This window comes from Kogia breviceps, chromosome 19, assembly GCF_026419965.1.
Source record: "Kogia breviceps isolate mKogBre1 chromosome 19, mKogBre1 haplotype 1, whole genome shotgun sequence".
In the NCBI taxonomy this organism is placed as follows: domain Eukaryota; kingdom Metazoa; phylum Chordata; class Mammalia; order Artiodactyla; family Physeteridae; genus Kogia; species Kogia breviceps.
Genome location: NC_081328.1, coordinates 11,592,448 through 11,608,799, shown reverse-complemented (window position 1 = coordinate 11,608,799; position 16,352 = coordinate 11,592,448). Strand labels below are relative to the sequence as shown.

The window sequence follows — 16,352 nt, the reverse complement described above, 5'->3', positions numbered from 1 at the left end:
CCCCTGCATCGGCAGGCGGACTCTCAACCGCTGCGCCACCAGGGAAGCCCTGGGTTCTGATCTTTTTGAGGGCAGTGGTCATGCCTTCTGCCCAGCCTGGTGTCCCCTCTGGAGTCTTGGACGGGGCCCTGGAGCGAGCAGGAGGCCGATAGCCACTGCTGCTCCTTCCTGCTCCAGCACCTCCTAGGCTCCAAGCATCATTTGGGAAATCATTCTGGCAGATGCCCCGTGCTCCCATGCGATAGTCCTCACCACTTCCTGAAGACTGGTCCAGGGAGAACAGACTGGCTCAGGGGAGAGAGACTTAGTCCACGCAGGGCTGGGTACGAGGGCCCTTTGCCTGGGACTCAGGGACCTTGGTAATAATCTCAGCTGCTCTGCTCTGCTCCTGTGGACATCTTCCACCTTATGGAGAGAACCGGACAGTGTGACTATGTATATGAGGGTCCCCCGACCACTGATATGAAAAACCTGCTGGCATTTGCCCTCCTCTGGGGTTTGTGTCCCCAGAGAGCCAGGGCGGCTACTGGTCAAGTTTGCCCACAAGCCATCTCCAGGGGAGTAAGCCAGAGGTCCTCAGCTAACCCCACACAGTCCTGTAGACTCTGGGGGGGGGGCTTGCCTCCCCTCCCTTCCCTGCGTGGTTTTCCCTTGCAGGCTCCCAGACCCACCGAGGAACTGCCCTGTCCGTCCTCACCTCTGGGGACCTGAGGGTGATGCTCCCCTTCTCTGATCATCTTTCCTCCCTTCCTTTTCCATCATCATGAGTCCCGGGCTGCAGGCCCATTGAGGAGGCGCAGTGCCTGCTTGGAGAGGGTAGAGTGGCTAGGGGAAGCAAGCTTGTTTCCCACCCAGCTCTGTTGGATGCACAGGCAGGCGAGGGCCGGAGCAGCCGGACGTTACCCGCAATGGTAACATCCAAGGCCACAAATGCAAGGGGAGGCTGGTGGCTCTGACTGAGAAGTTGAAGGAGCCGCGTACGTTCCTTTGCGTGTGACCGTGTGTGTGCGCGCACGTCTTGAGTCTCGGCTCTGTGGTTCTTGTGTTAGTTACAGTCTGGATCAGGAGGGAGGGGACCCCACTCTCCAGTCATCGGAGTGAGTCCAGGGTCCAGGAACAAAGGAGGAGGAAGGCAGATGGAGGTGCAGAAAGGGGGATTGGCAGGGTTGAGGTTAATGGGGTCACGTGGATCCTCCACCAAGCCAGATGTTCACACAGCCTCCTTACCTGGCTCCCTGGAGGACGGGTGACAGGGACAGGCAGGGGCTGTGCCAGGGTAGCTGGGCCTGCCTGGGCTGAGGGGAGCCAGGCCGGGGTGGTGTCTGAGCCCCAGGGCCAGGGTTCCCTCTGGAAAGACGGAGGGCGGGGGTCCGTAGGGAACATGGCTTCTCTCACAAAGGGGGCTTGGGGTTGGAGCTGTCACCCCCATTGGCAGGACATGGGCTGGAACAAAGTACAGAAGCATTCTCTCCAGGTGGCAGTGGGGGTCCTTTGGTCATTTAAGTGGGATCAGGTTGGGGGCTGACTCTTGGCTGCTTCAGGGTGGGGCTCTGGAGAAGCAAACAGTTGCAAAATTGGGGGCTTTGTGGCTCAGCCTGGTCTTCTTAGGCTCTTAATTCTCTTATCCTTGCCTCTCCCTCCTGTCCCAGGATATAGCCAGGGCACGGCCTGGACACCAGAGTCCCTCGTCGGGAGACCCCCCCCAGGCTCTTCCCAGCTGGCCCTGCGCGTAGCCATGGCTCTGAAGGCTTTTCCGTGGCACCCATTCTCCCTACTGATTGGACTGTAAACTAGCACTCCCTGGTCGCCAGCAAGGGCCAGATGGAAAGTGGGGAGTGTGTGAGAGCGGTGGACTTGTTGCAATTGTGTTGTCATGGTGACACAACTCTGTTTAGCTGCCTCTCCATGGTCCTAGCCCACGTGGACTAAAATAAGTTTTACCTGCAGCGTACACAGCAGGCAGCCCTGTCTTCCTAAAGTCTGACCAGGGCGTGTGTGTGTGTGTGTGTGTTTGTGTGTGTGTGTGTGTGTGTGTGTGTGTTTAGGGACAAAGGTGTCCCCCCAGGGAGGATGAATTGAAAACGTTTACCCCTCTCCCCTTGTTTTCCTTCCCAGTCCTGTATCTCTTTAGACCTGTGGTTCTCAGACCTCAGCATCACAATCACCTGGAGAGATTGCTAAAACACAGATTCCTGGGCCCCATCACCCGGGAGTCTGGTGTGCACCTGAGAATGTGCATTTCTGACAAGTTTCTGGGTGTTGCTGGTGCTGTGGTACAGGAACCACACTGGGAGTAGCCCTGCCTAAGATTTTAGCACGTCCTGGCAAAGAAACGCACTGGCTCTATTTTCTGCATGTGTTAGACTGTGTCCTTAGGCCCAGCTGCTGTTAGAGGAGAGGGGGGAGGGGCAGCCAGGCCCCCACTCACCTTTTCTGTGTTCTGTGGCCTAACAGGAAGCAGGAGCTGGCCAACAGCTCGGATGTGACCCTCCCAGACCAGCCGCTGTCCCCTCCTCTCACTGCGCCTCCCACCATGAAGGTAAGAGGCTTCCGGCTGGTAAGTGGGGAGAGGGAGTGGGCAGGGAACGTGCTGTTGCTTTGGCTCCTGGCCCGGCTGCTTCTGTCCCCATGGGGGCCTTGGAGTGTCTCCACACCTCTGAAGGCAGCGTCCACTTGAGATTACCAGTGTAGGAGGAAAGTGTGATTGTGAGATTCAGGGGTGTCAAGGGGCGGTGAGGAAATAGACTGGGGCTGAATGGGGTATTCGGGTTGCTTGGTGATTAGCGAGAGGCCTTGTGGAGCTGTAGGTTCCGGCACAGGGGGCCCAGGCGGGAGTAAGTGGGGACACTCAGAATGCAGCTGCGAGCCTTACGGGGCTACTGCCCAGAAGGGCTGCCTGGGGCTAGCGGTGGGGAAGGAGGGGTCCTGTGGGCTGGGACCCTCCTGGGACTTGAATGGCACTTGTGTGCTGCTCTCCCTGCCTCTGACTGGCCTCCTGGGCTGGCCCTGTCACCCTAATCTCTGTGGGAGAGTTGCCTTGGAGGTTCTGGGAGCCAGTCATTCTTTCCCTACTAGCACTTCATTCACAAGTCTCCTTCCTGGGAGACTACATCCCAGGACCCTGAGGGGGCTGCATCCTCCCTACACGGAGCTCTCCCCCTTTACTGTTCAGTCTTCCTGGCAGGGTGGCCACATGGGCCTGAGCTGGCCCTCAGGGAGGACTTCGGTTCAGCCAGTAATCCTGCCTAGGCAGCAATGCACCTCCCTCCTTCCCTCACACTTTGCCAGGTGAGGACTAGCTCTGAAGACGGCGCCTGAGTCATCTGAGGGGACATCTAGGCCAGCCCCCACCTCTGTCCTGGGTTTCTGCTACAAGGTGACTCACAGGGAAATAATTAGGTATCTCTTTCCTGGGAGTCCCTGTTGTGCCGCCTCTTCCCTGACCTAATCTGTTGCAAAGTGATACCCTCAAAGGAGGTAGAGAAAAGCCATCTTCCCATTATCATCCCACATTGAATGCCCATCACACACAGAACTGAGGGGGAGTATCACAGAATGGCAGTCAGAGCCTGTCCTGGTTGAATAAGGAATGCAGGAGCGGGTGGGGTGCAGGGCTGACCTAGGAGACAGCTCTGCTCTCCTCCTGGTGGGGTACCCTGGGGCATTGAAAGCCAGACCATCTTAATCAGCCCAGTCAGGGTGCTGGCATCCGAGCCAGGTGCTGGGTGGCTTGTTTGCACAGGGTATTACTGAGACATATCGCCATTCTGAGTTTGAGTCCCTTGGTCTGCAGAGTTGGGTGTGGGATGCTTGTCTCTTTGCTCATGGATGGCGGGAGTTTGCAGGGAGGAATTCTGAAAGTCGCCTAAGAGGAGTCACTGAGTTCTCTTGGCAGGCTTTACTTATGTGCTCATTTAATTTACCCAACACCCAATATTTATTTGAATGTTGTGTTAGTCCAGACTCTTGGTGGCAAGTGACAGAAACATAACTCGCTTTGACTTAAGCATAAAAGAAAATTTATTGCCTTCATAGTGGCAAGTATAGACTGCAGGCACGGTTGCATCCACGAAATCCGTCTCTTACCATTTCTCTTCTGTGTTTCATCCTTTGTCAAGCTCTGGCTCTGTGGTGGCAGATGGTGACAGTAGCTCCTACTTGCTAAGTAACTCCAGTGGAAAGAAGAGTATCATTTTTTCCCCAGTAGTTCTAACAAAAGTCCCAGGGAGGAAGCTCATTGGCTGGGCTTAGATCACATGTCTGTCTCAGAGATGGAAGGCTCTGATTGGCCAGACCTGGGTCTCTTGCCCACCGTCTAAACCAGTGGTCCCCAACTTTTTTGGCACCAGGCACCGGTTTCGTAGAAGACAGTTTTTCCACAGACTGGCAGTGGGTGGGTGGGGGTGGAATGGTTTCAGGGTGATTCAAGCGCATTTCATTTATTGTACACTTTATTTCTATTATTATTACCTTGTAATATATAATGAAATAATTATACAACTCACCATAATGCTGACAGCAGGTGGAGCTCAGGTGGTAATGCGAGCGATGGAAAGCAGCTGTAAATACAGATGAAGCTTCGCCCGCCACTAACCTGTTGTGCGGCCCGATTCCGAACAGGCCGCGGACTGGTACCAGTCCACGGCCCGGGGCTTGGGGACCCCTGGTCTAAACTGTAAGAACGGATAATGGGGGAGAGGTGGCGGTTTAAAGGAAAATTGAAGGTGCTACAATGAGAGGAAGAGGAAACGGATGCAGGGCAGGCAAGACCAACAGCTTTCTACTACACGTGCTGACCATGTGCCAGGTCTAGTGCTGAGCACTGGGCACCTAGTAGCAACAAGGCAGTATGATCCCTGTTCTCCTGGAGTTTGTCATCCAGCTACGGACACAAAAGTTGAAAAAATAATTTCAAGAATGAGGGATGGACAGTTAGGTGTGATGAATGTTCCAAAGGAGAAGCACAGCATAGCTCGGACAATATAAGGGCTGTGGAGGGGAGATCTAATCGAGCCTTGGAGAGGGTCAGGGAGGGCTTTGAGGAAGTGATGCTTAAGCTGAACCCTGAGAGTGGAGTAGGACTTAGTGAAGCAGAAGTGCAGTCAAGGTGGAGGAAAGTGTTCTAGATGCTTGTCACTCAGAGTGAGGCCAAGAGACCAGCTGCATCTGCCTCATTTGGGAGCTCCTTAGAAATGCAGACTCTCAGGCCTCACTGCAGACCACTGAATCAGGATCTGCATTTTACCAACGTTCCCTAGTGATTCACATGCACATTACAGCTCCAGAAGCATTGCTGTAGGCTCCGTCCTCCCTGAGGCAGGAGAGAAGGTTATTCTCGAGGAACAAGAATGGCTAGAGCACTCCCAGTTAGGGACAAAGAGGCAGACCCTTGGAAGTTTTGCTCAAAATTTTGGGCTTTCTCCTAACTAGGGGCACCGAAGTCATTGAAGATTTTAGTCAGAGGAGTAAGGTGACAGGACTTTTGCAAAGTCACCCTGGCTTGTGTGGGGGGTGCGTGGGATGGAATGGAGTGGAAGTGGGGTGAGTTGGGAGGCCACTGCAGGAGTCCAGTGGGAGAGGACTGACTCTGAGGGGCCTGTGACCACCTGGAAGTGGTCAGATCTCAGCGATCTCCCTGGAGGTGGATTGGTGAGATATGAGGATCTGGGGAGAGGTAGGAAGCAAGAATGGTCCTAGGTTTGGATCAACTGGATAAACGATACAGCCATTCTCTGAGAGGGAGTGACCCAGGAGGGAGGATGGGGATTTAAGTTCTAAGTGCTGAGCTGGACACGCTTGAGACACCAGTGGGGGTGTCACTGAGCAGCTGGGTATTTGGGGGCCAGGCTCAGAAGAAGGGTGTGACTGGAGATAAAAATCTGGAGTCATTTTTGTAGAGATGGGAATTGAAGCTGGGGTGGAGGGGTGGGTGGGTTGGTGAACTCTCCAGGGAGAGGATGGAGTGAGAAAATGGGAGATTCCGGGGGTGGCCTCCCCAGGGAAAGGCTGGTGTGGACGAGGCTGGGGACATGGTGAGAGGGATGGGCAGATAGATGTGTCAACTACAGTGGAACTCACGGTGGCTTCTGGGGTTGGTGTCCTGGTGGCTACTTAAAACGACGATGCTCATTGACGTCTCCCCAGCCTGCTCAGCACAGAGGGAGCAGCCGTGTCGGGACCGCATTTACCAAGTCGTGTTGTCAGCCCAACGCGTCCCTGCATTGAGTTCAGGGCAGCGACTGCGTCCCGTCCTGTGGGTTCCCAGTTCTGGTAGATGTTTATGGTGTGTTGACTATTCTGGAATCCAGGTTGGAGGAGCAGGCACTTCCCTTCCACTCCTCTGGTTTTGTCTGAATCTCCTATCCCAGCAGACCCTCTTTCTCCAGGTAATACTTTTCTAAATTCAGCCAGAATACAGGGACTTCCCTGGTCGTCCAGTGGTTAATCTCCGCGCTTCCACTGCAGGGGCCACAGGTTCGATCCCTGGTCGGGGAAGTTCGCATGCTGCACCGTGCGGCCAAAAAAAAAAAAGCCTGAATACATGCGTTCCTCAAGATGTGGAGTGAAGCCCCCTCCTTCCCTATCAGTTTCACCTGTGGTGTCACCTGTGCAGGTCTGGGCTCCCACCTGCGATGTCCTCTCCAGGATGGGATTAGGCCTCTGCTTCGCTGATACTCCCAATTCCCCCAGGTTATTACTGCACGTCGAGGTCTGAGACACTGAGGCTGGAGGCTGGAATCTCTCCAGGGTCACTGGCCCTGGAGTTCAATCAGCGCCCCCACCCTCCCAGCATCTGGGCAGTGCAGGAGGGTCTCACTTGGTTCCCTTGGCAGTGCAGGCTTGGGTTAGGGGTGGCAATGAAACCCCTTTGGTATTGAGTAGCTTGGGAGTCACAAAATGTCAGGGATGGGCGATCCATTTCCTTTTTAGGGAAACTGGAGGCCAGGAGGTGGGAAATGACTTGGCCAAGGTCCCATTGAAGATAGCTGTGTTCCTCCTGTAGTCATAGAGTAAGTTCAGTTCTAAGACCCAAACCTTTTTTTTTTTTTTTTTTTTTTTTTTTTTTTTTGCGGTACACGGGCCTCTCACTGCCGTGGCCTCTCCCGTTGCAGAACACAGGCTCCGGACGCGCAGGCTCAGCGGCCATGGCTCACGGGCCCAGCCGCTCCGCGGCATGTGGGATCTTCCGGGACCGGGGCTCAAACCCGCGTCCCTTGCATCGGCGGTTGGACTCTCAACCACTGTGCCACCAGGGAAGCCCCCAAACCGTTTTTGATAAGATGCTCTCATCCCACCCCACACACCAGGGACAGCCTCCTCTAGTTGCTTCCCCCATTGGGAAGGGACTGCTGGAGCAGAAGCTGTCCTCCAGCCCGAGAAGCGCCCCCCTCTCCCCAGGCCCCCGCCCCCCACCGGCATGCCTGCTGCAATTGGTCCTTGACACCCCCTCCTCCACCTCGTTGTGTTTGTGGTTTTCAAGGGAATATTTTTTTTCTCGCTAATATGAAAGTGAGAAAAAGCCACCAAAGAGATGCTGAGCAGATGGGCGGAATGCGAGCCCGGTTCCCAACCAGAATTCAAACTGTGGACGGCGCGGGGTGGGCCGGGAGAGGGGTTTGGGGCTGTCTCCCTGGGAATGCTGTGGATTGTTTCCAAGCCCCCGTCTTTTATGATCTGGTTTTCATGCCCAAATGGATCACCAGGCACCAAGGAGAGCGGGTGTGTGCCCAGCATTGCGCTAGGCCCCGTGTGGTCGAACTGAGGCCGCCGTCCTCGTCCCTCAAAGAACCTGCTGTCTTGGGGGGGCCTTAACTGAGCAGAAGCAACCGTATGGCTGAGCATGTGACAAGCTGCAGTGTGTCACGTGGCTTCTCAGTGGAGGGGGGGGAGTGAGGATGGCTTCATGGGGAGGTGGCAGGGGGGAGTTGGAAGGGACCCTAATGGCAAGCACGGGGGTTGAGTGACCCCCTGGGACCGACCATACAACAGCCTTTGGGGCTTGAAGGGGTTGGGATTGACCCTGCTGATTCTTTTCCAGCTCACGGTAAGTGCACGGGGCGTTCTGTCGAAGGTGGTGATGCTGGGGCTTGGTGTGTCCTTGATCTGAATGGTCACACTCGTCTCTGGAGCCCCACCAGGCCTGGGCTGGCCCGGTCAGCCGGGAGGTGACCCTTTCTCAGCCCTCTCCATCCCCCTTTGTGCCAGTCTGAGGGCAGCCTCCTCCACCCCAGACCTTCTCCTTTCCCGAAGAGAACGAGGAGGCCTGGGGTGCCCGCTGTGGGGGGAGCATAAAGTCTCATACCTGCTTTGCCCCCCTGGTACTTTGCTCTCCATCACTCACCGATGCCCTCGAAACCCTCAGTGATGGGTCAGGCAGGTGCAAAGCCCCCGCATGTTGGGGAAGAAAGTAGAGGTCAGAGGTGCCTTCTGTGCACTCCTTTCATTCCCTCTGGGCAGAGCTGTGCTGGGTCTTGGCCTCCTACCCTCCCAGGCTCCCTAACTGCCCACCAGCCACTTTGTGTCCTGGGTGGGGAGGTGCTGGGGTTTCCTTTCCAGCTTGTAGCACTGCCCCAGGCCCGATGCCATCTCTTACTTTGCCTCTGGTTCCTGCCCCCTGTCTTCTGTTCTCACTGGGAAAAGGGACCACCCAGCTGCCTCGGTCAGGGTTGAGTGAGTGAGTGTCAGCCCCCATCACATCTACCAAGTTTGTATGGACGAGGTGAGGAGGCGTTTGTGGGAAGGATGTTGGGGCCCCTCTTGGGCGGAGGCAGGAAGGGCTCAAGGACACCAGCAAGGGGATTTGGTTTCCCCTCTTCAAGAAAGCTGTGCGGTGGGGGTCATGCCAGTTGGGACAAGCGTTTGTTGCGGCCCATGACCACCGCTGCAGGAGGTTCAGCCGGCTTTCTTCTTGGCACTCCTAGGAGAGCTGTCTCTGGTCCCCACGCAGACCCTATTTATGTCGCTGGTCCAGATGCTGTCTCCTCAGGAACCACTTCCCAGGAGGCCTCTGATTTCATACAGGCCAGTGGACAGGGGAGCCCAAGGGCAGTGCAGATGCAAGGGGGGCTTAACCTGGCTCTGCATCTGTCGGGGGGCACCTTGGAGGCTTAGAGAGCCGGGAGATGTCTGTGTGTGCACCACCTGCATGAACCCACCCCTCTTGTGTGCACATGTGTATATTGTACCTGAGTTTGTTCATTGTTTTAAGGCCAACTAGCCTACACTTCTTGCAAATTACTTTAGGTATAACCGGATTTTTAAAAATTTACATACATTGAAATGCATACATCTTAGCTGTGTACTTTTATTAATGGATACACCCATGGGACCCATACTCTGATTCAGGTAGAGGACCTTTCTCTTCCCCCAGAATGTTCCCCTATGTCCCTTCCTAGTCAATCCCAACCCCCGCCCCTCGGGAAGCAACCAGTATTCTGATTTTTTTTTCCCCACTGTGGATTAGTTTTGCCTGTTCTAGAACTGAATTTAAAAGGAGTCACGGGGACTTCCCTGGTGGTCCAGTGGTTAAGACTCTGCTTCCAGTGAGGGAGGCCCGAGTTTGATCCCTGGTCAGGGAACTAGATAAAAAGAAATAATAATAAAAGGAATCACATAGTCTGTACTTGTTTGTGTCCAGCTCAGCATAATATCTGTGAGACTCACCCATGGTGTAGAGTGTATCAGTAGTTTGTTCCTTTTTATCCCCACTGTATGAATGCAGCACAGTTGGTTTATTTTTCCTGTTGAGCGACATTTGGGTTGTTTCCAGTTTTGAGCTATAATGAATAACCAAATGCTCTGAATATTCTGGTATAAGTTTTGTTTTGTTTTGGACATGTGTTTTCATTTCTCTTAGGTACATACCTAGAGGGAAATGGCTGGGTCAAAGGGGAGGTGAATGTTTAACTTTATATGAAACCGCCAAACTTTTAGCCAGGTGGCTGTACCATTTTATGTCCCTACCAGCAGTGTTATGAGAGCTCTGACTGCTTCGCATCCTTGTCAACATTTGCCATTGTCAGTCTATTTAATTTTAGCCACTTGAGTGGGTGTGTAGGGAGGGATATTTCATTGTGGCTTTAATTTGCATTTGTCTGATGACTAATGACGTTGAACACTTTCTCTTATGCTTGTGGACCATTCTTACAGTTCCTTTGCCCCTCCTCCCCCTTTAAAATTGGGTTGTTTGTCTTCCTGTGGGCATTCTTTACCTATTCGAGATACAAGCTCCTTCCTTGTCTTAACAGCGTCTTTGTTGAACAGAAGTTTTAATTTAGGTGATGTCCAATTTATGGATTTTTTTATTTTTCATTTTGCGTCTGTAGCTTTCTTTGCTTATTCCATATCACAAAGATTTTCTTCCATGTTTTCTTTGAGAAGCTGTCTAGTTTGAGCTATAGATCTAAGATCCATCTCAATTTAATTTAACTGTGTGGCATGATACAGGCATTGCTGGGCAGCAAGCCTTATACTTGCCCAGCCTCGAGACAGAAAGCCTCGAGAAGAAGGAGCCCAGAGTCAGTGACAGAGACGTCGATGGTTTAATGGACAGGGGATCTTACCTGTCTGAAGCAACGTCCTGGAGTGACACCCACTGTGTGAGGGCAGGACAGGGCAGCAGTCTTCACTACTGGAGGGGAGAGGGAGGATACCCGTTATAGGGGGAATTGACTTGACATCAGGTTGGTTCATTGGTTACCAGGGAAACCAGCAGAGGAGCACGTCCGTCCTTCACCGCCCCTTTGCCCCTTTGATACGCTATCATGGTGGAGGTGTTCTGATCTAAAGAAGAGAACTAGCTGGGTCGGTGGGGGCAAGTAGATAGGCATTTACTGATTAGGCTCTATGACTAAGAGGGAAGGTCTGTCAGGTGAGTGGGGTGTAGGTGAGGCAGGGACTGGTTGAGCAGGGGGATGTATAGTGAGCAAGAGAATAGCCACCTTGAGTGGCCTGATGGTACCGGTGTCTAAGTCCATTTATTCCCATATGGATATCCAGTCATTGAAAAGTCTTAGGGTTGCTTTGGTACCTTAGTCAAAAATCCGCTGGCTATATACATGCACCCATGCGTGTGTATGGTTGTCTCTGTAAGCCGTGATGTTTCTCTAGATCAGGGCTGGCCAACGTGTGACACTTGTGCCATCCCACCAGCCTCCTGCCCCTATGGCGGATGTTAGTAATGATCGTGGCACCCTTGCCCATGAGTTTAGATGTGGATTCAGAATCCTTTCCAACGAAGCCCTGCAGGTAGCCACCGCCAGTCATTTGGAGCTGACACTTGAGATGAGTTGCTTCTGGCATCTCTGACTGAACTTGGCGGAAGAGGTTAAGTTGTTTGCTCCATGTCCCACAGCTGGTGAGGGCAGGGCCAGGATTTGGACTCAGGTCTGTCTGTTGTGGCTCGGAAACCTGTGCTGTCTTAACCACGCTCCAGACTGCTTTCCGTGAGGCCTGTGGGCATGTCACTTAACCTCCCTGACCTCCAGTGTCTTCCCCTGTAGAATGAGGGCAACCCTGACGCAGCTAGTGGAGTGCTTAACGCATAGTGGGGGGCTCAGTAAGTGGTTGTGATGATCATGATGATAATTATGATCGTGATGATGGTGATGGTGATGATGTAGTTCTTGCCCCTGAGAAACATACAGAGGGCTTCTCTCTAGGGAGCTGGGAGCCACCAGCACATGAGAGTCCTTTGCCTGTTCCCATGGAGCCTTCTGAACTGGAGGCCCCGGGGGGCACCCTGCCTCCTAGAAATTGCTGATGGAGCCCAAACCTCAGGCTTTGGCCTAGGCATCCAGTTCACTAGGGCCTTATTCCTTCTCTCCTTTGTCTCAGGGGAACAGGTCAGCTGGGCTTCCAGAATGGTCTCTCTGGGAACCCTGCCTCTCTCCTTTGATTCTCCAGCCCATCTCCCTTTCCTTCTGACAGGCCACATGGTCTCCCCCATCAGGGAGGTTAATCCAGTGCCTTTGACCTGGACCCAGATCCCTTTGAGGCTCTTTCTCAAAAAGGTGACACATATGGAGTAGTAGTTCAGAACACAGTTTCTGGAGCCAGCTTGCCTGGTGTAAGGCTTTGCCACTTCCTAGCTGTGTACCGTCTCTGGGCCTCAGTTCCCTCATTTGTAGAGTAGGGATATGAGAGTACCTGCCACGTGTGGTTGTAATGGAGATTAATTGAGATGATGTACGTTTATCACTTAGAGGCACGTGGCGTGTGCTGCAGAAATGTTAGTACTTGTTATTCCTCCAGAGAACAGCAATGCTCAGAGGGAAAGTCTGGAAGGAAGTACACTGATTTTTCTATTGCTAATATAGTTCCTCCTCAGGACTCCCTGATGCCCTGCCTGGTACCCAGGCCTGAGGTGCCTCTCCATAACCAATGAACAAAAATTGAAATTGCATTTTGTGTGATTGGCCCCACCTGAGCCCTGTGTATCAGACCCCAAACCCTGCCTGATAAGTAAGGATGACAGTAAGGGTATTGGAAAAAGGCCCAAACCAAAGATCCTGCCCAGCAAACTCAGATGGGCCTAGGGGAGGGGTCTTTAGGGAGGAAGCTTCCCTCTGGATCATGTTCCCATGACTTGAAGTCAGGCTGCCCTGAGCTAATCAGTGTTCACAGACCAGACCCCACGGTGATAGGGAGAACCTGTAAGGCCAGTGTCCTCATGAAGGATTTTGGGATTGGACTGAGTGGAGATCTGGATAATTCAAGGCCATGGAGAGTCCCGGGGTTGGCCTTGGAATGCATTTTATAATCTGTTTGTCCCCATCAGAAAGTTCCTTCCTAATTCCTTTTGCCTGCAGCTAGTATTGAAATGAGTCTATATTTCTGGACAGATACTGACGTTGTGCCCTGATAGAGCACTTGGCATTCAGGGCGTCTCCTTGGGGATGCTTCGCATGCTGCTGTAGCCCTAGTCACGCCACCTGCCTTTGAAGGCCTGGCAGCTGTCCTACCCCATAACTTAGCCTCTAGTTTACAACATCCCTGCTTGTTTTAGGTCCTGCCTTCTCTGTTGGACAATCCTGGGTCTGGCACACAGAGCCCGGGCCTGGCCCTGGGCCTTAGTAACAACTGTGTGACATTGTGCAGTTCGGTCATCTCCTAGGAAGCTCAGTTCCTTCATTTGTGGGATTAAGCCCACCCCGTAGGGTTGCTGGGAGGATTACAGGAGGAAGCGGGTAGGCAAGGGCTTCATACCAATATAACACCACACAGGTGTTACATTGGTATGTGATGGATACTCGTGGCTTTTCTCGTGGGCAGTGAGCTAAATGCTTGTGTGGTGGTTTCATCGATGATCCCATTCCTCTTCTGGCTGCCATAGACACTTCTGCAGCGAGACCGGCTCACGAGTGGGGTCCTGCCAGATTCCATGCCCCGCCTCTCATCCCCACCCCATGCATGCCTGGGGGTCATGTCGTTGACCTGACACTCAAGCCCAGTGTGTCTGGTGCTTTGAGGGACAGTGGACAGTGGGTTTTGTGTTTGTTCCTGGAGGGAGTCACCCCTGCAGTATGAGTCCCGTAGGTACCTCCTGTGTGTCCCCCTCCTGTTGGCTTTTTTCCCCTGGACCCCTAGTAGATTCCCTGTTCTTGGATGAGTGTGGAGATGGTGTTTCAGGCCTTAGGGTGTGTATTCATTTCCTGGGGCCACTGTAACAAATTACCACAAACTTTGTGGCTTAAGACAACGGAAATTTATTCTCTCACAGTTCTGTAGGCTAGAAGTCTGAAATCAAGGTGTCGGCAGGGCTGAGCTCCCTCCAAAGGCACTCGAGGAGGCAGATCCTTGCTTGCTTCTTCCCGTAGGTGTGTAGGTGGCTATAGGCATCCCTTTGGTTTGGGGCTGCATGACTCCACTCTCTGCCTCCGTCTTCACATGGCCTTCTCGTCTCCCTGGGTCTGTGGGTCTCTTATAAGGATTTAGGGCCCACCTGGATCCACCTGGCCCTCATCCCAAGATGCTAAATTATACCTGCAAAGACCGTTTTTCCAAATCAGGTCACATTCAGAGATTCTTAGGTGGACATATCTTTTTTGGGGGGCACCATGTAACCCACTGTAGGGTGTGAGCGGCCCTCTTTCAGGAGCCCCCGATGGGAGCCTGGTGAGGCCCAGAAGCTGTGCCAGCACCTGCTTACTCTTGTGTAGTTGGAGGTCGTTCAGGTGTGACTGCAGGTGTGTGTATGTGTGTGGTGGGGCAGGGCGTTGCTGGAGCAGGGCTGGGAGGAACTGGCCCAATGCAGCCCTAGCTCCATGGCCCGAGGGGGCAGGACATGTCCTCCGACCCTTGTTGTCACAGTGCCTGGTACATAAGGAGCCCAGAGCACGTGCTTCATAAACACTTAGTGGTCGGTGCTTAATATGTACTCATAATAGGTGATTTATGAATTCTCATCGATTGATCCAGCCTTGAGAATGTGGCATTGAACTAAAAAAGCCCAGTATTTTCTTGGAGACTTTAAAAAAAAAAAAAAATTTATTTATTTATTTATTTATTTTTGGCTGCGTTGGGTCTTCGTTGCTGCACGCCGGCTTTCTCTAGTTGTGGCAAATGGGGGCTACTCTTCGTTACAGTGCGCAGGCTTCTCATTGCGGTGGCTTCTCTTGTTGCGGAGCATGGGCTCTAGGCACACGGGCTCAGTAGTTGTGGTGCACGGCCTTAGTTGCTCCAGGGCATGTGGGATCTTCCCGGACCAGGGCTCGAACCCGTGTCCCCTGCATTGGCAGGCGGATTCTTAACCACTTGCACCACCAGGGAAGCCCCATCTTGGAGAATTTTTATAAGATTTTTTTTTTTTTTTTGCAAGTGAACAGCAACCCCTCACCCCACACCCTATTTTAAATAAGTGATACATGCTTCTTATAAAAAATGTAAGCAATTGTAAAGTATAAAGTAAAAAATCCAAAACAAAACTCTAGTAATAATCCCACCACCCAGCCATATTCATCATTACCATTTGCTAAGCCTCCAGACATCTCGGCATCATGCACACAGACAGAGGCATAAATAAATGGGATCTGACTTACTTCACTCTGTATGACAGACTCTAGGTCCATCCACCTCACCACAAATAACTCATTTAGTTTCTTTTTATGGCTGAGTAATATTCCATTGTATATATGTGCCACATTCTTTATCCATTCATTTGTCGATGGACGCTTAGGTTGCTTCCATGTCCTGGCTATTGTAAATAGAGCTGCAATGAACATTGTGGTACATGTCTCTTTTTGAATTATGGTTTTCTCAGGGTATATGCCCAGTAGTGGGATTGTTGGGTCGTATGGCAGTTCTATTTTTAGTTTTTTAAGGAACCTCCATACTGTTCTCCATAGTGGCTGTATCAATTTACATTCCCACCAACCGTGCAAGAGGGTTCCCATTTCTCCACACCCTCTCAAAATGAGAGAGTGGCATGGACAGAGATACACTACCAAACGTAAAATAGATAGCTAGTGGGAAGCAGCCGCATAGCACAGGGAGATCAGCTTGGTGCTTTGTGACCACCTAGAGGGGTGGGATAGGGAGGGTGGGAGGGAGAGAGATGCAAGAGGAAAGAGATATGGGAACATATGTATATGTATAGCTGATTCACTTTGTTATAAAGCAGAAACTAACACACCATTGTAAAGCAATTATACTCCAATAAAGATGTTAAAAAAAAGAAATTGCAAACATAAATAAATAATAAATAAATAAATAAATGGGATTGTACCATTTGTGCTCATTTGTAATAAAGAAGAGTTAAATTCGATTTTATTTGCATTTAACCAGTGAAGACAAAACCAGTTGGCTCAGAAGGAGTCACTGAAGTTTAAATAAATGTTTCTGCTCCAGAAGAGATAGTAACCCCTGTAAGAGTCTGCTAAAGATGAGGTAAATTATTCTATTAAATTATTTTATTAAAAAAATATGGACAAATTTTGGGGTTTTTTTTGAGCTGTGTTGGGTCTTCGTTGCTGCGTGCGGGCTTTCTGTAGTTGTGGTGAGCGGGGGCTACTCTTCGTTGTGGTGCGCGGGCTTCTCATTGCGGTGGCTTCTCTTGTTGCGGAGCACGGGCTCTAGGCGTGCGGGCCTCAGTAGTTGTGGCTCACAGCCTCAGTAGTTGTGGCTCGCAGGCTCAGTAGTTGTGGCTCGCAGGCTCTAGAGCGCAGGCTCAGTAGTTGTGGTGCATGGGCTTAGTTGCTCCACAGCCATGTGGGATCTTCCCGGACCAGAGCTCGAACCCGTGTCCCCTGCATTGGCAGGTGGATTCTCAACCACTGGGCCACCAGGGAAGTCCCCAAACAAATCTTTGAGGGTGGTGACATTAATTTTTAAAAAATAATGTATTTCCACTTTAT

General features: G+C 52.0%; 1 protein-coding gene across 8 annotated transcripts in view; it reads left to right on the top strand.

Annotated features, from left to right (window-relative positions):
* Nucleotides 1–16,352, top strand: part of RAP1GAP2 (RAP1 GTPase activating protein 2) — a 224,809-nt gene that overhangs the window by 119,324 nt on the left and 89,133 nt on the right. For all 8 annotated transcript variants that reach the window (XR_010838343.1, XR_010838344.1, XM_067022130.1 and 5 more), the window contains one exon: nucleotides 2,455–2,539. Coding sequence is in view for 6 of the 8 variants with exons in the window: in XM_067022130.1 (XP_066878231.1) it covers nucleotides 2,455–2,539 (85 nt within the window). In the remaining 2 variants the exon portion in view is untranslated. The remainder of the gene's footprint in view (nucleotides 1–2,454; nucleotides 2,540–16,352) is intronic.